Source organism: Salmo salar, chromosome 01, assembly GCF_965601325.2.
Source record: "Salmo salar chromosome 01, fSalSal1, whole genome shotgun sequence".
Classification (NCBI taxonomy): domain Eukaryota; kingdom Metazoa; phylum Chordata; class Actinopteri; order Salmoniformes; family Salmonidae; genus Salmo; species Salmo salar.
In genome coordinates, this window is record NC_138291.1 from 177,896,183 (window position 1) to 177,921,196 (window position 25,014).

Genomic DNA, 25,014 nt, shown 5'->3' on the forward strand with positions numbered 1-25,014 from the left:
AGCATGTAAACTATCTGAAATGACTGGAGCATGTAAACTATCCTAAATGACTGGAGCATATAAACTATCCTAAATTACTGGAGCATATAAACTATCTGAAATGACTGGAGCATGTAAACTATCTGAAATGACTGGAGCATGTAAACTATTTGAAATGACTGGATCATATAAACAAACTATCCTAAATGACTGGAGCATGTAAACTATCTGAAATGACTGGAGCATGTAAACTATCTGAAATGACTGGAGCATGTAAACTATCCCAAATGACTGGAGTATGTAAACTATCTGAAATGACTGGAGCATGTAAACTATCTGAAATGACTGGAGCATGTAAACTATCTGAAATGACTGGAGCATGTAAACTATCCTAAATGACTGGAGCATGTAAACTATCTGAAATGACTGGAGCATATAAACTATCTGAAATGACTGGAGTATGTAAACTATCCCAAATGACTGGAGCATGTAAACTATCTGAAATGACTGGAGCATGTAAACTATCTGAAATGACTGGAGCATGTAAACTATCTGAAATGACTGGAGCATGTAAACTATCTGAAATGACTGGAGCATGTAAACTATCCTAAATGACTGGAGCATGTAAACTATCTGAAATGACTGGAGCATGTAAACTATCTGAAATGACTGGAGCATGTAAACTATCCTAAATGACTGGAGGATGTAAACAATGTGTCCCACTCAGTCCCCTCTAGGGCTGTTACAGTGACCGTATTACAGCCACACCGGTGGTCACAAGTCATGAAGGCAGTCAAATTCCATGTGACCGTTCTAGTCACGGTAATTATTGTTCTCCAAGCTCTGATGCTGCTGATGGTCATTATTAGCCTACCAAACGTGTTAACTGCCTGGTACTCAGCACGCTATTGTCCCTCTAATCACTCTGACATCAATGCAAATCTAATAAAAATCAAATAAAACACTTCATGAGAGCCCAGGAGCTCATGTTGCGGAAGTTTTGATGGCCTCTATTAAAAAGAGGAGGAACCCATCAGCTTTCTATAGGATAGGCCTACCATTTATCAAATGTCCTAATATTGAGCGTATTGCTTGGCTTTACAAAAGGAGTATAGCCTACCTGGATGGCATGAAAATGAACCACAGGAAAATCGTCCTCCGTTCGCTATTTAAGTGCATGACATGACAAGTAGATGACATGTATTTTTTCCCGCTGCCCATTTCGAGACGGGTGCATGATAATGGTCCATTCTAAATCAAAACAAATTTCACACATACAGTACCAGTCAAACGTTTGGACATACCTACTCATTCCAGGGTTTTTCTTTATTTAATTTTTTTTTTACATTGTAGAATAATAGTGAAGACATCCAAACTATGAAATAACACATATGGAATCATGTAGTAACCAAAAAAGTGTTAAATCAAAATATATTTTAGATTTTAGATTCTTCAAAGTAGCCCCCCTTTGCCTTGATGACAGCTTTGCACACGCTTGGTATTCCGTCAACAAAATAAGTGTGAGACCAATCAGGCCCCCGAGGACTGGAGTTACCCAGGCCTGCCCTAGACCCACTCCAATTCCCATACCGCCCCAACAGATCCACAGATAACGCAATCTCAACTGCACTCCACACTGCCCTTTCCCACCTGGACAAAAGGAACACCTATGTGAGAATGCTATTCATTGACTACAGCTCAGCGTTCAACACCATAGTACCATCAAAGCTCATCACTAAGCTAAGGCCCCTGGGACTAAACACCTCCCTCTGCAACTGCCTTGACCACCACAGTCCTACTCCTACCCCAAGAACCCAAAGACCACCAGCTGAAAAGCTGTTAGTTCAGTTCAGTTTCAGTTTCAGTTCAGTTCAGTTTCAGTTCAGTTTCAGTTCAGTTTCAGTTCAGCTCAGTTTCAGTTCAGTTTCAGTTCAGCTCAGTTTCAGTTTCAGTTCAGTTTCAGTTCAGTTTCAGTTCAGCTCAGTTTCAGTTCAGTTTCAGTTCAGTTTCAGTTAAGTTTCAGTTCAGCTCAGTTTCAGCTCAGTTTCAGTTCAGTTTCAGTTCAGCTCAGTTTCAGTTCAGTTTCAGCTCAGTTTCAGTTCAGTTTCAGTTCAGTTTCAGTTCCGTTTCAGTTCAGTTTCAGTTCAGTTTCACCAAAACCATGTGAATATCATAATGTCTCTGTCAGCATTGTTGGTTAGTATAATCGTTGTATGAATGGTGTGGGTACCATGAAGAGGTATGACTGACTTATTTATACAGTCAAAACAGCTTTACGATGAGCGATAGCTTCGTGAAGATGAATTGATGTGTGCAGTGAGTTAGCTTTGTTTTGGACGATATTTAAAATACAAATAAAAAATGTAATTGAACCTTTATTTAACTAGGCAAGTCAGTTAAGAATAAATTGTTATTTACAATGACGGCCTACACCCAGCCAAACCCAGACGACACTGAGCCAACTGTGCGCCACCCTATGGGACTCCCAATCACGGCCGGATGTGATTCAACCTGGATTAGAACCAGGGACTGTAGTGACGCCTCTTGCACTGAGATGCAGTGTCTTAGACCACTGCTCCACTTGGGAGCCCACTGAGATGCAGTGTCTTAGACCGCTGCTCCACTTGGGAGGGAGCCCACTGAGATGCAGTGTCTTAGACCACTGCTCCACTTGGGAGCCCACTGAGATGCAGTGTCTTAGACCGCTGCTCCACTTGGGAGGGTAGCCCACTGAGATGCAGTGTCTTAGACCACTGATCCACTCGGGAGGGAGCCCACTGAGATGCAGTGCCTTAGACCGCTGCTCCACTTGGGAGGGAGCCCACTGAGATGCAGTGTCTTAGACCACTGATCCACTCGGGAGGGAGCCCACTGAGATGCAGTGCCTTAGACCGCTGCTCCACTTGGGAGGGAGCCCACTGAGATGCAGTGTCTTAGACCGCTGCTCCACTCGGGAACCCACTGAGATGCAGTGTCTTAGACCGCTGCTCCACTCGGGAGGGAGCCCACTGAGATGCAGTGTCTTAGACCGCTGCTCCACTCGGGAGGGAGCCCACTGAGATGCAGTGTCTTAGACCGCTTCTCCACTCGGGAGGGAGCCCACTGAGATGCAGTGTCTTAGACCGCTGCTCCACTCGGGAGGGAACCCACTGAGATGCAGTGTCTTAGACCGCTGCTCCACTCGGGAGGGAGCCCACTGAGATGCAGTGTCTTAGACCGCTGCTCCACTCGGGAGGGAGCCCACTGAGATGCAGTGTCTTAGACCGCTGCTCCACTCTGGAACCCACTGAGATGCAGTGTCTTAGACCGCTGCTCCACTCGGGAGGGAACCCACTGAGATGCAGTGTCTTAGACCGCTGCTCCACTCGGGAGGGAACCCACTGAGATGCAGTGTCTTAGACCGCTGCTCCACTCGGGAGGGAGCCCACTGAGATGCAGTGTCTTAGACCACTGCTCCACTCGGGAGGGAGCCCACTGAGATGCAGTGTCTTAGACCGCTGCTCCACTCTGGAACCCACTGAGATGCAGTGTCTTAGACCGCTGCTCCACTCGGGAGGGAACCCACTGAGATGCAGTGTCTTAGACCGCTGCTCCACTCGGGAGGGAACCCACTGAGATGCAGTGTCTTAGACCGCTGCTCCACTCGGGAGGGAGCCCACTGAGATGCAGTGTCTTAGACCGCTGCTCCACTCGGGAGGGAACCCACTGAGATGCAGTGTCTTAGACCGCTGCTCCACTCGGGAGGGAGCCCACTGAGATGCAGTGTCTTAGACCGCTGCTCCACTCGGGAGGGAGCCCACTGAGATGCAGTGTCTTAGACCGCTGCTCCAGTCGGGAGGGAGCCCACTGAGATGCAGTGTCTTAGACCGCTACTTCACTCGGGAGGGAGCCCACTGAGATGCAGTGTCTTAGACCGCTGCTCCACTCGGGAGGGAACCCACTGAGATGCAGTGTCTTAGACCGCTGCTCCACTCGGGAGGGAACCCACTGAGATGCAGTGTCTTAGACCGCTGCTCCACTCGGGAGGGAACCCACTGAGATGCAGTGTCTTAGACCGCTGCTCCACTCGGGAGGGAACCCACTGAGATGCAGTGTCTTAGACCGCTGCTCCACTCGGGAGGGAACCCACTGAGATGCAGTGTCTTAGACCGCTGCTCCACTCGGGAGGGAGCCCACTGAGATGCAGTGTCTTAGACCGCTGCTCCACTCGGGAGGGAACCCATTGAGATGCAGTGTCTTAGACCGCTGCTCCACTCGGGAGGGAACCCACTGAGATGCGGTGTCTTAGACCGCTGCTCCACTCGGGAGGGAACCCACTGAGATGCGGTGTCTTAGACCGCTGCTCCACTCGGGAGGGAACCCACTGAGATGCAGTGTCTTAGTCCGCTGCTCCACTCGGGAGGGAACCCACTGAGATGCAGTGTCTTAGACCGCTGCTCCACTTGGGAGCCCACATGAGGAGTTCCTCTTGTAGGAGGATATGAGGGAGATAGTGATAGCTCTATAGATCCAAACAGAGAGTTGTAGCTCTGAAGTCAGGTGTTAGGTTAGTTTAGCCTTAGATCAATGAAGACCTTCATGCTGTAACTGTACTAAACTCAGACTCCTCTCTTTCTCGTGTGTGTGTGTGTGTGTGTGTGTGTGTGTGTGTGTGTGTGTGTGTGTGTGTGTGTGTGTGTGTGTGTGTGTGTGTGTGTGTGTGTGTGTGTGTGTGTGTGTGTGCGTGCGTGCGTGCGTGCGTGTGTGTGTGATCTGGTATCAGTATCCTAGATGTTCGTTATTCTGCCATGTCCTTCTCAAAGCCTACATCTGCTCGAGGGTTTCCTCTACTGATTTCTGTCATCTGAAACAGAACGGTATTCTTCTCTCCTCTTCAATCCAGGTTGAGGGAGGTGGGAAGGCGGACCTGTTGGAACACCCCCTGTTGCCAGGTGACCAGGTGGTTGTCATTAACGACGTGGAGCTCAGTGGATTCAGGCAGGAAGCCATCTCATTGGTCAAAGGATCCTACAAGACTCTTCGACTCACTGTTCGTAGGTATGTGAACTAAAAACCTATCATCCAATCACTTGCTCTCTCTCTCACTCTCTCTCTCTCTCTCTCTCTCTCTCTCTCTCTCTCAATCTGTCACCGTAGCCACTATCAAACTGCCGATTCAGATTTCATGTTTTTGGTGGTCTTGTTTTTATCCTGCAAATCACACCAGGTGGAGAGGTGTTGGTTTGGTCACACCAGGTGGAGAGGTGTTGGTTTGGTCACACCAGGTGGAGAGGTGTTGGTTTGGTCACACCAGGTGGAGAGGTGTTGGTTTGGTCACCAGGTAGAGAGGTGTTGGTTTGGTCACACCAGGTGGAGAGGTGTTGGTTTGGTCACACCAGGTAGAGAGGTGTTGGTTTGGTCACCAGGTAGAGAGGTGTTGGTTTGGTCACACCAGGTGGAGAGGTGTTGGTTTGGTCACACCAGGTGGAGAGGTGTTGGTTTGGTCACACCAGGTGGAGAGGTGTTGGTTTGGTCACACCAGGTGGAGAGGTGTTGGTTTGGTCACACCAGGTGGAGAGGTGTTGGTTTGGTCACACCAGGTAGAGAGGTGTTGGTTTGGTCACACCAGGTGGAGAGGTGTTGGTTTGGTCACCAGGTGGAGAGGTGTTGGTTTGGTCACCAGGTAGAGAGGTGTTGGTTTGGTCACACCAGGTGGAGAGGTGTTGGTTTGGTCACACCAGGTGGAGAGGTGTTGGTTTGGTCACACCAGGTGGAGAGGTGTTGGTTTGGTCACACCAGGTGGAGAGGTGTTGGTTTGGTCACACCAGGTGGAGAGGTGTTGGTTTGGTCACACCAGGTGGAGAGGTGTTGGTTTGGTCACACCAGGTGGAGAGGTGTTGGTTTGGTCACCAGGTAGAGAGGTGTTGGTTTGGTCACACCAGGTGGAGAGGTGTTGGTTTGGTCACACCAGGTGGAGAGGTGTTGGTTTGGTCACACCAGGTGGAGAGGTGTTGGTTTGGTCACACCAGGTGGAGAGGTGTTGGTTTGGTCACACCAGGTGGAGAGGTGTTGGTTTGGTCACCAGGTGGAGAGGTGTTGGTTTGGTCACCAGGTAGAGAGGTGTTGGTTTGGTCACACCAGGTGGAGAGGTGTTGGTTTGGTCACACCAGGTGGAGAGGTGTTGGTTTGGTCACACCAGGTGGAGAGGTGTTGGTTTGGTCACCAGGTAGAGAGGTGTTGGTTTGGTCACACCAGGTGGAGAGGTGTTGGTTTGGTCACACCAGGTAGAGAGGTGTTGGTTTGGTCACCAGGTAGAGAGGTGTTGGTTTGGTCACACCAGGTGGAGAGGTGTTGGTTTGGTCACACCAGGTGGAGAGGTGTTGGTTTGGTCACACCAGGTGGAGAGGTGTTGGTTTGGTCACACCAGGTGGAGAGGTGTTGGTTTGGTCACACCAGGTGGAGAGGTGTTGGTTTGGTCACACCAGGTAGAGAGGTGTTGGTTTGGTCACACCAGGTGGAGAGGTGTTGGTTTGGTCACCAGGTGGAGAGGTGTTGGTTTGGTCACCAGGTAGAGAGGTGTTGGTTTGGTCACACCAGGTGGAGAGGTGTTGGTTTGGTCACACCAGGTGGAGAGGTGTTGGTTTGGTCACACCAGGTGGAGAGGTGTTGGTTTGGTCACACCAGGTGGAGAGGTGTTGGTTTGGTCACACCAGGTGGAGAGGTGTTGGTTTGGTCACACCAGGTGGAGAGGTGTTGGTTTGGTCACACCAGGTGGAGAGGTGTTGGTTTGGTCACACCAGGTGGAGAGGTGTTGGTTTGGTCATTGTGGTGTTACTGATTGTTAATGTCCAAAGAATTATGTGGTGGCCATTTTACACTGACATCACCATTTTACACTGACATCACCATTTTACACTGACATCGCCATTTTACACTGACATCACCATTTTACACTGACATCACCATTTTACACTGACATCACCATTTTACACTGACATCACCATTTTACACTGACATCACCATTTTACACTGACATCGCCATTTTACACTGACATCGCCATTTTACACTGACATCACCATTTTACACTGACATCACCATTTTACACTGACATCACCAGCCGCGTTGAAAAAGAGTTCAGATGGACTGATCGACAAATCACCTTGCATCATAAATAACTACTCATTATTATTTAGAAATCAGTCAGTCAGTTACAATTTACCCACAATACATTACGATTTTCATGCTCTCGAACACGGCCAGTACCAAATAACAGTACGGGTGGCTGCTATAGTTATCAATCGATAATCAATCAATCAATCAAATGTATTTATATAGCCCTTCTTACATCAGCTGATATCTCAAAGTGCTGTAGAGAAACCTAGCCTAAAACCCCAAACAGCAAGCAATGCAGGTGTAGAACACGGGACCTCAACCTCCTCACCCTCCTCACCCTCCTCACCCTCCCCACCCTCTTCACCCTCCTCACCCTCCTCACCCTCCCCACCCTCCTCACCCTCCTCACCCTCCTCACCCTCTCCAGTCTGATGTCTATAGTGACCTCACCCTCCCCACCCTCCTCACCCTCCCCACCCTCCTCACCCTCCTCACCCTCCCCACCCTCCTCACCCTCCCCACCCTCCTCACCCTCCTCACCCTCCCCACCCTCCTCACCCTCCCCACCCTCCTCACCCTCCCCACCCTCCTCACCCTCCTCACCCTCCTCACCCTCCTCACCCTCCCCACCCTCCTCACCCTCCTCACCCTCCTCACCCTCCTCACCCTCCCCACCCTCCTCACCCTCCCCACCCTCTTCACCCTCCTCACCCTCCTCACCCTCCTCACCCTCTTCACCCTCCTCACCCTCCTCACCCTCCCCACCCTCTTCACCCTCCTCACCCTCCCCACCCTCCTCACCCTCTCCAGTCTGATGTCTATAGTGACCTCACCCTCCTCACCCTCTTCACCCTCCTCACCCTCCTCACCCTCCCCACCCTCTTCACCCTCCTCACCCTCCCCACCCTCCTCACCCTCTCCAGTCTGATGTCTATAGTGACCTCACCCTCCTCACCCTCCCCACCCTCCTCACCCTCCCCACCCTCCTCACCCTCCTCACCCTCCTCACCCTCTCCAGTCTGATGTCTATAGTCACCATGATTCAGAACTCACAGATAATAATAGTATAATAATAGGCCAGGCAGTGCTGGGTTCTAGTGTGTGTGTGTGTGTGTGTGTGTGTGTGTGTGTGTGTGTGTGTGGGTAGTTAGTGGGATCATGGCTGAACCCCCCCTCCCCCGCAGCTCTTTTGTTATCTCCATAACAGCAGCCTTGTGACACGCTGGACACACTGTGGAACGGAGGGTGAATATAGTACTTCCTGCTGGACACGCTGTGGAACGGAGGGTGAATATAGTACTTCCTGCTGGACACACTGTGGAACGGAGGGTGAATATAGTACTTCCTGCTGGACACGCTGTGGAACGGAGGGTGAATATAGTACTTCCTGCTGGACACGCTGTGGAGCGGAGGGTGAATATAGTACTTCCTGCTGGACACGCTGTGGAGCGGAGGGTGAATATAGTACTTCCTGCTGGACACGCTGTGGAGCGGAGGGTGAATGTAGTACTTCCTGCTGGACACGCTGTGGAGCGGAGGGTGAATATAGTACTTCCTGCTGGACACACTGTGGAGCGGAGGGTGAATATAGTACTTCCTGCTGGATATGCTTCTGTACCCACTGGACTGGGCCAAGTCAACCAGCCTTAAGCCTTTCCTGCCTTACGAGCTTCAGAATAAGCCATGAATATACGCAGCACACACTTCCTGGTTCACATGCAGACACACCCTCCCAACACTTACACATCACACTGACGCTTTTATTGAGACTGAATGAGCTGTGTGTTACTCTGTACAGTATGTCTACCCACTACTGAATGAGCTGTGTTACTCTGTACAGTATATCTAACCACTACTGAATGAGCTGTGTTACTCTGTACAGTATATCTACCCACTACTGAATGAGCTGTGTTACTCTGTACAGTATATCTAACCACTACTGAATGAGCTGTGTTACTCTGTACAGTATATCTACCCACTACTGAATGAGCTGTGTTACTCTGTACAGTATATCTAACCACTACTGAATGAGCTGTGTGTTACTCTGTACAGTATATCTACCCACTACTGAATGAGCTGTGTTACTCTGTACAGTATATCTACCCACTACTGAATGAGCTGTGTTACTCTGTACAGTATATCTACCCACTACTGAATGAGCTGTGTTACTCTGTACAGTATATCTACCCACTACTGAATGAGCTGTGTTACTCTGCACAGTATATCTACCCACTACTGAATGAGCTGTGTGTTAATATGTACAATACTCTTTCATCCATATTCACAGTAGTAGAGGATCAAGGATTTAGGTTTGTTAAGGAAGCTATTTCTTAACATGCTAAAGCTAACAAAAAGCTGCATGGAGTTTCAGCCAGGCAGTAATGTACTGCACTGTGTTTACCCTAGGGGGAACACTCTATAGGAGTTCTCAGAGTGTGTTGTTTGAGAGACAGAGAGAGAGAGAGAGAGAGAGAGAATAACCCTGTATGTTGTTAGAGAGAGAGAGAGAATAACCCTGTATGTTGTTAGAGAGAGAGAGAGAATAACCCTGTATGTTGTTAGAGAGAGAGAGAGAATAACCCTGTATGTTGTTAGAGAGAGAGAGAATAACCCTGTATGTTGTTAGAGAGAGAGAGAGAATAACCCTGTATGTTGTTAGAGAGAGAGAGAATAACCCTGTATGTTGTTAGAGAGAGAGAGAGAATAACCCTGTATGTTGTTAGAGAGAGAGAGAGAATAACCCTGTATGTTGTTAGAGAGAGAGAATAACTCTGTATGTTGTTAGAGAGAGAGAATAACCCTGTATGTTGTTAGAGAGAGAGAATAACCCTGTATGTTGTTAGAGAGAGAGAATAACCCTGTATGTTGTTAGAGAGAGAGAGAATAACCCTGTATGTTGTTAGAGAGAGAGAGAGAATAACCCTGTATGTTGTTAGAGAGAGAGAGAATAACCCTGTATGTTGTTAGAGAGAGAGAGAATAACCCTGTATGTTGTTAGAGAGAGAGAGAATAACCCTGTATGTTGTTAGAGAGAGAGAATAACCCTGTATGTTGTTAGAGAGAGAGAGAATAACCCTGTATGTTGTTAGAGAGAGAATAACCCTGTATGTTGTTAGAGAGAGAGAATAACCCTGTATGTTGTTAGAGAGAGAGAATAACCCTGTATGTTGTTAGAGAGAGAGAGAGAATAACTCTGTATGTTGTTGGAGAGAGAGAGAATAACCCTGTATGTTGTTAGAGAGAGAATAACCCTGTATGTTGTTAGAGAGAGAGAATAACCCTGTATGTTGTTAGAGAGAGAGAGAGAATAACCCTGTATGTTGTTAGAGAGAGAGAGAGAATAACCCTGTATGTTGTTAGAGAGAGAGAGAGAATAACCCTGTATGTTGTTAGAGAGAGAGAGAGAATAACCCTGTATGTTGTTAGAGAGAGAGAGAGAGAATAACCCTGTATGTTGTTAGAGAGAGAGAGAGAATAACCCTGTATGTTGTTAGAGAGAGAGAATAACCCTGTATGTTGTTAGAGAGAGAGAGAATAACCCTGTATGTTGTTAGAGAGAGAGAGAGAATAACCCTGTATGTTGTTAGAGAGAGAGAGAGAATAACCCTGTATGTTGTTAGAGAGAGAGAATAACCCTGTATGTTGTTAGAGAGAGAGAATAACCCTGTATGTTGTTAGAGAGAGAGAGAGAATAACCCTGTATGTTAGAGAGAGAGAGAGAGAAGAACCCTGTATGTTGTTAGAGAGAGAGAGAATAACCCTGTATGTTGTTAGAGAGAGAGAATAACCCTGTATGTTGTTAGAGAGAGAGAGAATAACCCTGTATGTTGTTAGAGAGAGAGAGAGAATAACCCTGTATGTTGTTAGAGAGAGAGAGAATAACCCTGTATGTTGTTAGAGAGAGAGAGAATAATCCTGTATGTTGTTAGAGAGAGAGAGAATAACCCTGTATGTTGTTAGAGAGAGAGAATAACTCTGTATGTTGTTAGAGAGAGAGAGAATAACCCTGTATGTTGTTAGAGAGAGAGAGAGAATAACCCTGTATGTTGTTAGAGAGAGAGAGAGAATAACCCTGTATGTTGTTAGAGAGAGAGAATAACCCTGTATGTTGTTAGAGAGAGAGAGAGAATAACCCTGTATGTTGTTAGAGAGAGAGAGAATAACCCTGTATGTTGTTAGAGAGAGAGAGAGAATAACCCTGTATGTTGTTAGAGAGAGAGAATAACCCTGTATGTTGTTAGAGAGAGAGAGAGAATAACCCTGTATGTTGTTAGAGAGAGAGAGAGAATAACCCTGTATGTTGTTAGAGAGAGAGAATAACCCTGTATGTTGTTAGAGAGAGAGAGAATAACCCTGTATGTTGTTAGAGAGAGAGAGAGAATAACCCTGTATGTTGTTAGAGAGAGAGAGAGAATAACCCTGTATGTTGTTAGAGAGAGAGAGAGAATAACCCTGTATGTTGTTAGAGAGAGAGAGAATAACCCTGTATGTTGTTAGAGAGAGAGAGAATAACCCTGTATGTTGTTAGAGAGAGAGAGAGAATAACCCTGTATGTTGTTAGAGAGAGAGAGAATAACCCTGTATGTTGTTAGAGAGAGAGAATAACCCTGTATGTTGTTAGAGAGAGAGAGAATAACCCTGTATGTTGTTAGAGAGAGAGAGAATAACCCTGTATGTTGTTAGAGAGAGAGAATAACCCTGTATGTTGTTAGAGAGAGAGAGAGAATAACCCTGTATGTTGTTAGAGAGAGAGAGAATAACCCTGTATGTTGTTAGAGAGAGAGAGAGAATAACCCTGTATGTTGTTAGAGAGAGAGAGAGAATAACCCTGTATGTTGTTAGAGAGAGAGAATAACCCTGTATGTTGTTAGAGAGAGAGAGAGAATAACCCTGTATGTTGTTAGAGAGAGAGAGAATAACCCTGTATGTTGTTAGAGAGAGAGAGAATAACCCTGTATGTTGTTAGAGAGAGAGAGAATAACCCTGTATGTTGTTAGAGAGAGAGAGAGAATAACCCTGTATGTTGTTAGAGAGAGAGAATAACTCTGTATGTTGTTAGAGAGAGAGAATAACCCTGTATGTTGTTAGAGAGAGAGAGAATAACCCTGTATGTTGTTAGAAAGAGAGAATAACCCTGTATGTTGTTAGAGAGAGAGAGAGAATAACCCTGTATGTTGTTAGAGAGAATAACCCTGTATGTTGTTAGAGAGAGAGAGAGAATAACCCTGTATGTTGTTAGAGAGAGAGAGAATAACCCTGTATGTTGTTAGAGAGAGAGAGAGAATAACCCTGTATGTTGTTAGAGAGAGAGAGAATAACCCTGTATGTTGTTAATAGAGAGAGAGAGAATAACCCTGTATGTTGTTAGAGAGAGAGAATAACCCTGTATGTTGTTAGAGAGAGAGAGAATAACCCTGTATGTTGTTAGAGAGAGAGAATAACCCTGTATGTTGTTAGAGAGAGAGAATAACCCTGTATGTTGTTAGAGAGAGAGAGAATAACCCTGTATGTTGTTAGAGAGAGAGAGAATAACCCTGTATGTTGTTAGAGAGAGAGAGAGAATAACCCTGTATGTTGTTAGAGAGAGAGAGAGAATAACCCTGTATGTTGTTAGAGAGAGAGAGAGAATAACCCTGTATGTTGTTAGAGAGAGAGAATAAGCCTGTATGTTGTTAGAGAGAGAGAATAACCCTGTATGTTGTTAGAGAGAGAATAACCCTGTATGTTGTTAGAGAGAGAGAATAACCCTGTATGTTGTTAGAGAGAGAGAGAGAATAACCCTGTATGTTGTTAGAGAGAGAGAATAACCCTGTATGTTGTTAGTGAGAGAATAACCCTGTATGTTGTTAGAGAGAGAGAGAATAACCCTGTATGTTGTTAGAGAGAGAGAGAATAACCCTGTATGTTGTTAGAGAGAGAGAGAGAATAACCCTGTATGTTGTTAGAGAGAGAGAATAACCCTGTATGTTGTTAGAGAGAGAGAATAACCCTGTATGTTGTTAGAGAGAGAGAATAACCCTGTATGTTGTTAGAGAGAATAACCCTGTATGTTGTTAGAGAGAGAGAGAATAACCCTGTATGTTGTTAGAGAGAGAGAGAGAATAACCCTGTATGTTGTTAGAGAGAGAGAGAATAACCCTGTATGTTGTTAGAGAGAGAGAATACCCCTGTATGTTGTTAGAGAGAGAGAGAGAATAACCCTGTATGTTGTTAGAGAGAGAGAGAGAATAACCCTGTATGTTGTTAGAGAGAGAGAATAACCCTGTATGTTGTTAGAGAGAGAGAGAATAACCCTTTATGTTGTTAGAGAGAGAGAGAATAACCCTGTATGTTGTTAGAGAGAGAGAATAACCCTGTATGTTGTTAGAGAGAGAGAATAACCCTGTATGTTGTTAGAGAGAGAGAGAGAATAACCCTGTATGTTGTTAGAGAGAGAGAGAGAATAACCCTGTATGTTGTTAGAGAGAGAGAGAATAACCCTGTATGTTGTTAGAGAGAGAGAGAGAATAACCCTGTATGTTGTTAGAGAGAAAGAGAATAACCCTGTATGTTGTTAGAGAGAGAGAGAATAACCCTGTATGTTGTTAGAGAGAGAATAACCCTGTATGTTGTTAGAGAGAGAGAGAGAATAACCCTGTATGTTGTTAGAGAGAGAGAGAGAATAACCCTGTATGTTGTTAGAGAGAATAACCCTGTATGTTGTTACAGAGAGAGAATAACCCTGTATGTTGTTAGAGAGAGAGAGAATAACCCTGTATGTTGTTAGAGAGAGAGAGAGAATAACCCTGTATGTTGTTAGAGAGAGAGAGAATAACCCTGTATGTTGTTAGAGAGAGAGAATAACCCTGTATGTTGTTAGAGAGAGAGAGAATAACCCTGTATGTTGTTAGAGAGAGAGAGAGAATAACCCTGTATGTTGTTAGAGAGAGAGAGAATAACCCTGTATGTTGTTAGAGAGAGAGAATAACCCTGTATGTTGTTAGAGAGAGAGAGAGAATAACCCTGTATGTTGTTAGAGAGAGAGAGAGAATAACCCTGTATGTTGTTAGAGAGAGAGAGAGAATAACCCTGTATGTTGTTAGAGAGAGAGAGAGAATAACCCTGTATGTTGTTAGAGAGAAAGAGAATAACCCTGTATGTTGTTAGAGCGAGAGAGAATAACCCTGTATGTTGTTAGAGAGAGAGAATAACCCTGTATGTTGTTAGAGAGAGAGAGAGAATAACCCTGTATGTTGTTAGAGAGAGAGAATAACCCTGTATGTTGTTAGAGAGAGAGAGAGAATAACCCTGTATGTTGTTAGAGAGAGAGAATAACCCTGTATGTTGTTAGTGAGAGAATAACCCTGTATGTTGTTAGAGAGAGAGAGAATAACCCTGTATGTTGTTAGAGAGAGAGAGAATAACCCTGTATGTTGTTAGAGAGAGAGAGAGAATAACCCTGTATGTTGTTAGAGAGAGAGAATAACCCTGTATGTTGTTAGAGAGAGAGAATAACCCTGTATGTTGTTAGAGAGAATAACCCTGTATGTTGTTAGAGAGAGAGAGAATAACCCTGTATGTTGTTAGAGAGAGAGAGAGAATAACCCTGTATGTTGTTAGAGAGAGAGAATAACCCTGTATGTTGTTAGAGAGAGAGAGAATAACCCTGTATGTTGTTAGAGAGAGAGAGAGAATAACCCTGTATGTTGTTAGAGAGAGAGAGAATAACCCTGTATGTTGTTAGAGAGAGAGAATACCCCTGTATGTTGTTAGAGAGAGAGAGAGAATAACCCTGTATGTTGTTAGAGAGAGAGAGAGAATAACCCTGTATGTTGTTAGAGAGAGAGAATAACCCTGTATGTTGTTAGAGAGAGAGAGAATAACCCTGTATGTTGTTAGAGAGAGAGAGTGAGAATAACCCTGTATGTTGTTAGAGAGAGAGAATAACCCTGTATGTTGTTAGAGAGAGAGAATAACCCTGTACGTTGTTAGAGAGAGAGAATAACCCTGTATGTTGTTAGAGAGAGAGAGAGAATAACCCTGTATGTTGTTAGAGAGAGAGAGAGAATAACCCTGTATGTTGTTAGAGAGAGAGAGAGAATAACCCTGTATGTTGTTAGAGAGAGAGAGAGAATAACCCTGTATGTTGTTAGAGAGAGAGAATAACCCTGTATGTTGTTAGAGAGAGAGAATAACCCTGTATGTTGTTAGAGAGAGAGAATAACCCTGTATGTTGTTAGAGAGAGAGAATAACCCTGTATGTTGTTAGAGAGAGAGAGAATAACCCTGTATGTTGTTAGAGAGAGAGAGAATAACCCTGTATGTTGTTAGAGAGAGAGAGAGAATAACCCTGTATGTTGTTAGAGAGAGAGAGAATAACCCTGTATGTTGTTAGAGAGAGAGAGAGAATAACCCTGTATGTTGTTAGAGAGAGAGAGAGAATAACCCTGTATGTTGTTAGAGAGAGAGAGAGAATAACCCTGTATGTTGTTAGAGAGAGAGAGAATAACCCTGTATGTTGTTAGAGAGAGAGAGAATAACCCTGTATGTTGTTAGAGAGAGAGAGAGAATAACCCTGTATGTTGTTAGAGAGAGAGAGAATAACCCTGTATGTTGTTAGAGAGAGAGAGAGAATAACCCTGTATGTTGTTAGAGAGAGAGAATAACTCTGTATGTTGTTAGAGAGAGAGAATAACCCTGTATGTTGTTAGAGAGAGAGAATAACCCTGTATGTTGTTAGAGAGAGAGAGAATAACCCTGTATGTTGTTAGAGAAGAGAGAATAACCCTGTATGTTGTTAGAGAGAGAGAGAGAATAACCCTGTATGTTGTTAGAGAGAGATAACCCTGTATGTTGTTAGAGAGAGAGAGAGAATAACCCTGTATGTTGTTAGAGAGAGAGAGAATAACCCTGTATGTTGTTAGAGAGAGAGAGAGAATAACCCTGTATGTTGTTAGAGAGAGAGAGAATAACCCTGTATGTTGTTAGAGAGAGAGAATAACCCTGTATGTTGTTAGAGAGAGAGAATAACCCTGTATGTTGTTAGAGAGAGAGAGAGAATAACCCTGTATGTTGTTAGAGAGAGAGAGAGAATAACCCTGTATGTTGTTAGAGAGAGAGAGAGAATAACCCTGTATGTTGTTAGAGAGAGAGAGAATAACCCTGTATGTTGTTAGAGAGAGAGAGAGAATAACCCTGTATGTTGTTAGAGAGAGAGAGAGAATAACCCTGTATGTTGTTAGAGAGAGAGAATAACCCTGTATGTTGTTAGAGAGAGAGAGAATAACCCTGTATGTTGTTAGAGAGAGATAACCCTGTATGTTGTTAGAGAGAGAGAGAGAATAACCCTGTATGTTGTTAGAGAGAGAGAATAACCCTGTATGTTGTTAGAGAGAGAGAGAGAATAACCCTGTATGTTGTTAGAGAGAGAGAGAGAATAACCCTGTATGTTGTTAGAGAGAGAGAGAGAATAACCCTGTATGTTGTTAGAGAGAGAGAGAATAACCCTGTATGTTGTTAGAGAGAGAGAGAGAATAACCCTGTATGTTGTTAGAGAGAGAGAGAGATAACCCTGTATGTTGTTAGAGAGAGAGAATAACCCTGTATGTTGTTAGAGAGAGAGAGAGAATAACCCTGTATGTTGTTAGAGAGAGAGAGAATAACCCTGTATGTTGTTAGAGAGAGAGAGAATAACCCTGTATGTTGTTAGAGAGAGAGAATAACCCTGTATGTTGTTAGAGAGAGAGAGAGAATAACCCTGTATGTTGTTAGAGAGAGAGAATAACCCTGTATGTTGTTAGAGAGAGAGAATAACCCTGTATGTTGTTAGAGAGAGAGAATAACCCTGTATGTTGTTAGAGAGAGAGAGAATAACCCTGTATGTTGTTAGAGAGAGAGAATAACCCTGTATGTTCGTTAGAGAGAGAGAGAATAACCCTGTATGTTGTTAGAGAGAGAGAGAGAGAATAACCCTGTATGTTGTAAGAGAGAGAGAATAACCCTGTATGTTGTTAGAGAGAGAGAATAACCCTGTATGTTGTTAGAGAGAGAGAGAATAACCCTGTATGTTGTTAGAGAGAGAGAGAATAACCCTGTATGTTGTTAGAGAGAGAGAGAGAATAACCCTGTATGTTGTTAGAGAGAGAGAGAATAACCCTGTATGTTGTTAGAGAGAGAGAGAGAATAACCCTGTATGTTGTTAGAGAGAGAGAGAGAATAACCCTGTATGTTGTTAGAGAGAGAGAGAGAATAACCCTGTATGTTGTTAGAGAGAGAGAGAATAACCCTGTATGTTGTTAGAGAGAGAGAGAGAATAACCCTGTATGTTGTTAGAGAGAGAGAGAATAACCCTGTATGTTGTTAGAGAGAGAGAGAGAATAACCCTGTATGTTGTTAGAGAGAGAGAGAGAATAACCCTGTATGTTGTTAGAGAGAGAGAGAATAACCCTGTATGTTGTTAGAGAGAGAGAGAGAATAACCCTGTATGTTGTTAGAGAGAGAGAATAACTCTGTATGTTGTTAGAGAGAGAGAATAACCCTGTATGTTGTTAGAGAGAGAGAATAACCCTGTATGTTGTTAGAGAGAGAGAGAATAACCCTGTATGTTGTTAGAGAGAGAGAATAACCCTGTATGTTGTTAGAGAGAGAGAGAGAATAACCCTGTATGTTGTTAGAGAGAGAGAGAGAATAACCCTGTATGTTGTTAGAGAGAGAGAGAATAACCCTGTATGTTGTTAGAGAGAGAGAGAGAATAACCCTGTATGTTGTTAGAGAGAGAGAATAACTCTGTATGTTGTTAGAGAGAGAGAATAACCCTGTATGTTGTTAGAGAGAGAGAATAACCCTGTATGTTGTTAGAGAGAGAGAATAACCCTGTATGTTGTTAGAGAAGAGAGAATAACCCTGTATGTTGTTAGAGAGAGAGAGAGAATAACCCTGTATGTTGTTAGAGAGAATAACCCTGTATGTTGTTAGAGAGAGAGAGAGAATAACCCTGTATGTTGTTAGAGAGAGAGAGAATAACCCTGTATGTTGTTAGAGAGAGAGAGAGAATAACCCTGTATGTTGTTAGAGAGAGAGAGAATAACCCTGTATGTTGTTATAGAGAGAGAGAGAATAACCCTGTATGTTGTTAGAGAGAGAGAGAATAACCCTGTATGTTGTTAGAGAGAGAGAATAACCCTGTATGTTGTTAGAGAGAGAGAGAATAACCCTGTATGTTGTTAGAGAGAGAGAGAATAACCCTGTATGTTGTTAGAGAGAGAGAGAGAATAACCCTGTATGTTGTTAGAGAGAGAGAGAGAATAACCCTGTATGTTGTTAGAGAGAGAGAGAGAATAACCCTGTATGTTGTTAGAGAGAGAGAATAACCCTGTATGTTGTTAGAGAGAGAGAATAACCCTGTATGTTGTTAGAGAGAGAATAACCCTGTATGTTGTTAGAGAGAGAGAATAACCCTGTATGTTGTTAGAGAGAGAGAGAGAATAACCCTGTATGTTGTTAGAGAGAGAGAATAACCCTGTATGTTGTTAGTGAGAGAATAACCCTGTATGTTGTTAGAGAGAGAGAGAATAACCCTGTATGTTGTTAGAGAGAGAGAGAGAATAACCCTGTATGTTGTTAGAGAGAGAGAATAACCCTGTATGTTGTTAGAGAGAGAGAATAACCCTGTATGTTGTTAGAGAGAATAACCCTGTATGTTGTTAGAGAGAGAGAGAATAACCCTGTATGTTGTTAGAGAGAGAGAGAGAATAACCCTGTATGTTGTTAGAGAGAGAGAATACCCCTGTATGTTGTTAGAGAGAGAGAGAGAATAACCCTGTATGTTGTTAGAGAGAGAGAGAGAATAACCCTGTATGTTGTTAGAGAGAGAGAATAACCCTGTATGTTGTTAGAGAGAGAGAGAATAACCCTGTATGTTGTTAGAGAGAGAGAGAGAATAACCCTGTATGTTGTTAGAGAGAGAGAATAACCCTGTATGTTGTTAGAGAGAGAGAATAACCCTGTACGTTGTTAGAGAGAGAGAATAACCCTGTATGTTGTTAGAGAGAGAGAGAGAATAACCCTGTATGTTGTTAGAGAGAGAGAGAGAATAACCCTGTATGTTGTTAGAGAGAGAGAGAGAATAACCCTGTATGTTGTTAGAGAGAGAGAATAACCCTGTATGTTGTTAGAGAGAGAGAGAATAACCCTGTATGTTGTTAGAGAGAGAGAGAATAACCCTGTATGTTGTTAGAGAGAGAGAGAGAATAACCCTGTATGTTGTTAGAGAGAGAGAGAATAACCCTGTATGTTGTTAGAGAGAGAGAGAGAATAACCCTGTATGTTGTTAGAGAGAGAGAGAATAACCCTGTATGTTGTTAGAGAGAGAGAGAATAACCCTGTATGTTGTTAGAGAGAGAGAATAACCCTGTATGTTGTTAGAGAGAGAGAGAGAATAACCCTGTATGTTGTTAGAGAGAGAGAGAGAATAACCCTGTATGTTGTTAGAGAGAATAACCCTGTATGTTGTTAGAGAGAGAGAATAACCCTGTATGTTGTTAGAGAGAGAGAGAGAATAACCCTGTATGTTGTTAGAGAGAGAGAGAGAATAACCCTGTATGTTGTTAGAGAGAGAGAGAGAATAACCCTGTATGTTGTTAGAGAGAGAGAGAGAATAACCCTGTATGTTGTTAGAGAGAGAGAATAACCCTGTATGTTGTTAGAGAGAGAGAATAACCCTGTATGTTGTTAGAGAGAGAGAGAGAATAACCCTGTATGTTGTTAGAGAGAGAGAGAGAATAACCCTGTATGTTGTTAGAGAGAGAGAGAGAATAACCCTGTATGTTGTTAGAGAGAGAGAGAGAATAACCCTGTATGTTGTTAGTGAGAGAGAGAGAATAACCCTGTATGTTGTTAGAGAGAAAGAGAATAACCCTGTATGTTGTTAGAGAGAGAGAGAATAACCCTGTATGTTGTTAGAGAGAGAGAGAGAATAACCCTGTATGTTGTTAGAGAGAGAGAGAATAACCCTGTATGTTGTTAGAGAGAGAGAGAGAATAACCCTGTATGTTGTTAGAGAGAGAGAGAGAATAACCCTGTATGTTGTTAGAGAGAGAGAGAATAACCCTGTATGTTGTTAGAGAGAGAGAGAGAATAACCCTGTATGTTGTTAGAGAGAGAGAATAACTCTGTATGTTGTTAGAGAGAGAGAATAACCCTGTATGTTGTTAGAGAGAGAGAATAACCCTGTATGTTGTTAGAGAGAGAGAGAATAACCCTGTATGTTGTTAGAGAGAGAGAGAATAACCCTGTATGTTGTTAGAGAGAGAGAGAATAACCCTGTATGTTGTTAGAGAGAGAGAGAGAATAACCCTGTATGTTGTTAGAGAGAGAGAGAGAATAACCCTGTATGTTGTTAGAGAGAGAGAGAATAACCCTGTATGTTGTTAGAGAGAGAGAGAGAATAACCCTGTATGTTGTTAGAGAGAGAGAATAACCCTGTATGTTGTTAGAGAGAGAGAATAACCCTGTATGTTGTTAGAGAGAGAGAATAACCCTGTATGTTGTTAGAGAGAGAGAATAACCCTGTATGTTGTTAGAAAGAGAGAATAACCCTGTATGTTGTTAGAGAGAGAGAGAGAATAACCCTGTATGTTGTTAGAGAGAATAACCCTGTATGTTGTTAGAGAGAGAGAGAGAATAACCCTGTATGTTGTTAGAGAGAGAGAGAATAACCCTGTATGTTGTTAGAGAGAGAGAGAGAATAACCCTGTATGTTGTTAGAGAGAGAGAGAATAACCCTGTATGTTGTTATAGAGAGAGAGAGAATAACCCTGTATGTTGTTAGAGAGAGAGAATAACCCTGTATGTTGTTAGAGAGAGAGAGAATAACCCTGTATGTTGTTAGAGAGAGAGAGAATAACCCTGTATGTTGTTAGAGAGAGAGAATAACCCTGTATGTTGTTAGAGAGAGAGAGAATAACCCTGTATGTTGTTAGAGAGAGAGAGAATAACCCTGTATGTTGTTAGAGAGAGAGAGAGAATAACCCTGTATGTTGTTAGAGAGAGAGAGAGAATAACCCTGTATGTTGTTAGAGAGAGAGAGAGAATAACCCTGTATGTTGTTAGAGAGAGAGAATAACCCTGTATGTTGTTAGAGAGAGAGAATAACCCTGTATGTTGTTAGAGAGAGAATAACCCTGTATGTTGTTAGAGAGAGAGAATAACCCTGTATGTTGTTAGAGAGAGAGAGAGAATAACCCTGTATGTTGTTAGAGAGAGAGAATAACCCTGTATGTTGTTAGTGAGAGAATAACCCTGTATGTTGTTAGAGAGAGAGAGAATAACCCTGTATGTTGTTAGAGAGAGAGAGAATAACCCTGTATGTTGTTAGAGAGAGAGAGAGAATAACCCTGTATGTTGTTAGAGAGAGAGAATAACCCTGTATGTTGTTAGAGAGAGAGAATAACCCTGTATGTTGTTAGAGAGAATAACCCTGTATGTTGTTAGAGAGAGAGAGAATAACCCTGTATGTTGTTAGAGAGAGAGAGAGAATAACCCTGTATGTTGTTAGAGAGAGAGAATAACCCTGTATGTTGTTAGAGAGAGAGAGAGAATAACCCTGTATGTTGTTAGAGAGAGAGAGAGAATAACCCTGTATGTTGTTAGAGAGAGAGAATAACCCTGTATGTTGTTAGAGAGAGAGAGAATAACCCTGTATGTTGTTAGAGAGAGAGAGAGAATAACCCTGTATGTTGTTAGAGAGAGAGAATAACCCTGTATGTTGTTAGAGAGAGAGAATAACCCTGTATGTTGTTAGAGAGAGAGAATAACCCTGTATGTTGTTAGAGAGAGAGAGAGAATAACCCTGTATGTTGTTAGAGAGAGAGAGAGAATAACCCTGTATGTTGTTAGAGAGAGAGAGAGAATAACCCTGTATGTTGTTAGAGAGAAAGAGAATAACCCTGTATGTTGTTAGAGAGAGAGAGAATAACCCTGTATGTTGTTAGAGAGAGAGAATAACCCTGTATGTTGTTAGAGAGAGAGAATAACCCTGTATGTTGTTAGAGAGAGAGAGAATAACCCTGTATGTTGTTAGAGAGAGAGAGAGAATAACCCTGTATGTTGTTAGAGAGAGAGAGAGAATAACCCTGTATGTTGTTAGAGAGAGAGAGAATAACCCTGTATGTTGTTAGAGAGAGAGAGAGAATAACCCTGTATGTTGTTAGAGAGAGAGAGAATAACCCTGTATGTTGTTAGAGAGAGAGAGAGAATAACCCTGTATGTTGTTAGAGAGAGAGAGAATAACCCTGTATGTTGTTAGAGAGAGAGAATAACCCTGTATGTTGTTGAGAGAGAGAGAGAGAGAATAACCCTGTATGTTGTTAGAGAGAGAGAGAGAATAACCCTGTATGTTGTTAGAGAGAATAACCCTGTATGTTGTTAGAGAGAGAGAATAACCCTGTATGTTGTTAGAGAGAGAGAGAGAATAACCCTGTATGTTGTTAGAGAGAGAGAGAGAATAACCCTGTATGTTGTTAGAGAGAGAGAGAGAATAACCCTGTATGTTGTTAGAGAGAGAGAGAGAATAACCCTGTATGTTGTTAGAGAGAGAGAATAACCCTGTATGTTGTTAGAGAGAGAGAATAACCCTGTATGTTGTTAGAGAGAGAGAGAGAATAACCCTGTATGTTGTTAGAGAGAGAGAATAACCCTGTATGTTGTTAGAGAGAGAGAATAACCCTGTATGTTGTTAGAGAGAGAGAGAGAATAACCCTGTATGTTGTTAGAGAGAGAGAGAGAATAACCCTGTATGTTGTTAGAGAGAGAGAGAGAATAACCCTGTATGTTGTTAGTGAGAGAGAGAGAATAACCCTGTATGTTGTTAGAGAGAGAGAGAGAATAACCCTGTATGTTGTTAGAGAGAGAGAGAGAATAACCCTGTATGTTGTTAGAGAGAGAGAGAGAATAACCCTGTATGTTGTTAGAGAGAGAGAGAGAATAACCCTGTATGTTGTTAGAGAGAGAGAATAACCCTGTATGTTGTTAGAGAGAGAGAGAGAATAACCCTGTATGTTGTTAGAGAGAGAGAATAACCCTGTATGTTGTTAGAGAGAGAGAATAACCCTGTATGTTGTTAGAGAGAGAGAATAACCCTGTATGTTGTTAGAGAGAGAGAATAACCCTGTATGTTGTTAGAGAGAGAGAGAATAACCCTGTATGTTGTTAGAGAGAGAGAGAATAACCCTGTATGTTGTTAGAGAGAGAGAGAGAATAACCCTGTATGTTGTTAGAGAGAGAGAATAACCCTGTATGTTGTTAGAGAGAGAGAGAGAATAACCCTGTATGTTGTTAGAGAGAGAGAGAATAACCCTGTATGTTGTTAGAGAGAGAGAGAATAACCCTGTATGTTGTTAGAGAGAGAGAGAGAATAACCCTGTATGTTGTTAGAGAGAGAGAATAACCCTGTATGTTGTTAGAGAGAGAGAGAATAACCCTGTATGTTGTTAGAGAGAGAGAGAGAATAACCCTGTATGTTGTTAGAGAGAGAGAGAATAACCCTGTATGTTGTTAGAGAGAGAGAATAACCCTGTATGTTGTTAGAGAGAGAGAATAACCCTGTATGTTGTTAGAGAGAGAGAATAACCCTGTATGTTGTTAGAGAGAGAGAGAGAATAACCCTGTATGTTGTTAGAGAGAGAGAATAACCCTGTATGTTGTTAGAGAGAGAGAATAACCCTGTATGTTGTTAGAGAGAGAGAGAGAATAACCCTGTATGTTGTTAGAGAGAGAGAGAGAATAACCCTGTATGTTGTTAGAGAGAGAGAGAGAATAACCCTGTATGTTGTTAGAGAGAGAGAGAATAACCCTGTATGTTGTTAGAGAGAGAGAGAATAACCCTGTATGTTGTTAGAGAGAGAGAGAGAATAACCCTGTATGTTGTTAGAGAGAGAGAGAATAACCCTGTATGTTGTTAGAGAGAGAGAGAGAATAACCCTGTATGTTGTTAGAGAGAGAGAATAACCCTGTATGTTGTTAGAGAGAGAGAATAACCCTGTATGTTGTTAGAGAGAGAGAATAACCCTGTATGTTGTTAGAGAGAGAGAATAACCCTGTATGTTGTTAGAGAGAGAGAGAATAACCCTGTATGTTGTTAGAGAGAGAGAGAATAACCCTGTATGTTGTTAGAGAGAGAGAGAGAATAACCCTGTATGTTGTTAGAGAGAGAGAATAACCCTGTATGTTGTTAGAGAGAGAGAGAGAATAACCCTGTATGTTGTTAGAGAGAGAGAGAATAACCCTGTATGTTGTTAGAGAGAGAGAGAGAATAACCCTGTATGTTGTTAGAGAGAGAGAGAGAATAACCCTGTATGTTGTTAGAGAGAGAGAGAGAATAACCCTGTATGTTGTTAGAGAGAGAGAATAACCCTGTATGTTGTTAGAGAGAGAGAGAATAACCCTGTATGTTGTTAGAGAGAGAGAGAGAATAACCCTGTATGTTGTTAGAGAGAGAGAGAATAACCCTGTATGTTGTTAGAGAGAGAGAGAGAATAACCCTGTATGTTGTTAGAGAGAGAGAATAACCCTGTATGTTGTTAGAGAGAGAGAATAACCCTGTATGTTGTTAGAGAGAGAGAATAACCCTGTATGTTGTTAGAGAGAGAATAACCCTGTATGTTGTTAGAGAGAGAGAGAATAACCCTGTATGTTGTTAGAGAGAGAGAGAGAATAACCCTGTATGTTGTTAGAGAGAGAGAATAACCCTGTATGTTGTTAGAGAGAGAGAGAATAACCCTGTATGTTGTTAGAGAGAGAGAGAGAATAACCCTGTATGTTGTTAGAGAGAGAGAGAGAATAACCCTGTATGTTGTTAGAGAGAGAGAATAACCCTGTATGTTGTTAGAGAGAGAGAGAATAACCCTGTATGTTGTTAGAGAGAGAGAGAGAATAACCCTGTATGTTGTTAGAGAGAGAGAATAACC

At 42.8% G+C, this 25,014-nt stretch overlaps 1 protein-coding gene across 2 annotated transcripts in view; it reads left to right on the forward strand.

Annotated features, from left to right (window-relative positions):
• The window catches only part of LOC106572051 (protein Shroom3), a 199,182-nt gene that overhangs the window by 25,802 nt on the left and 148,366 nt on the right, over positions 1 to 25,014 (forward strand). For both annotated transcript variants that reach the window (XM_014145854.3, XM_045693924.2), the window contains exon 2: positions 4,862 to 5,016. In XM_014145854.3, the coding sequence (XP_014001329.3) occupies positions 4,862 to 5,016 (155 nt within the window). The remainder of the gene's footprint in view (positions 1 to 4,861; positions 5,017 to 25,014) is intronic.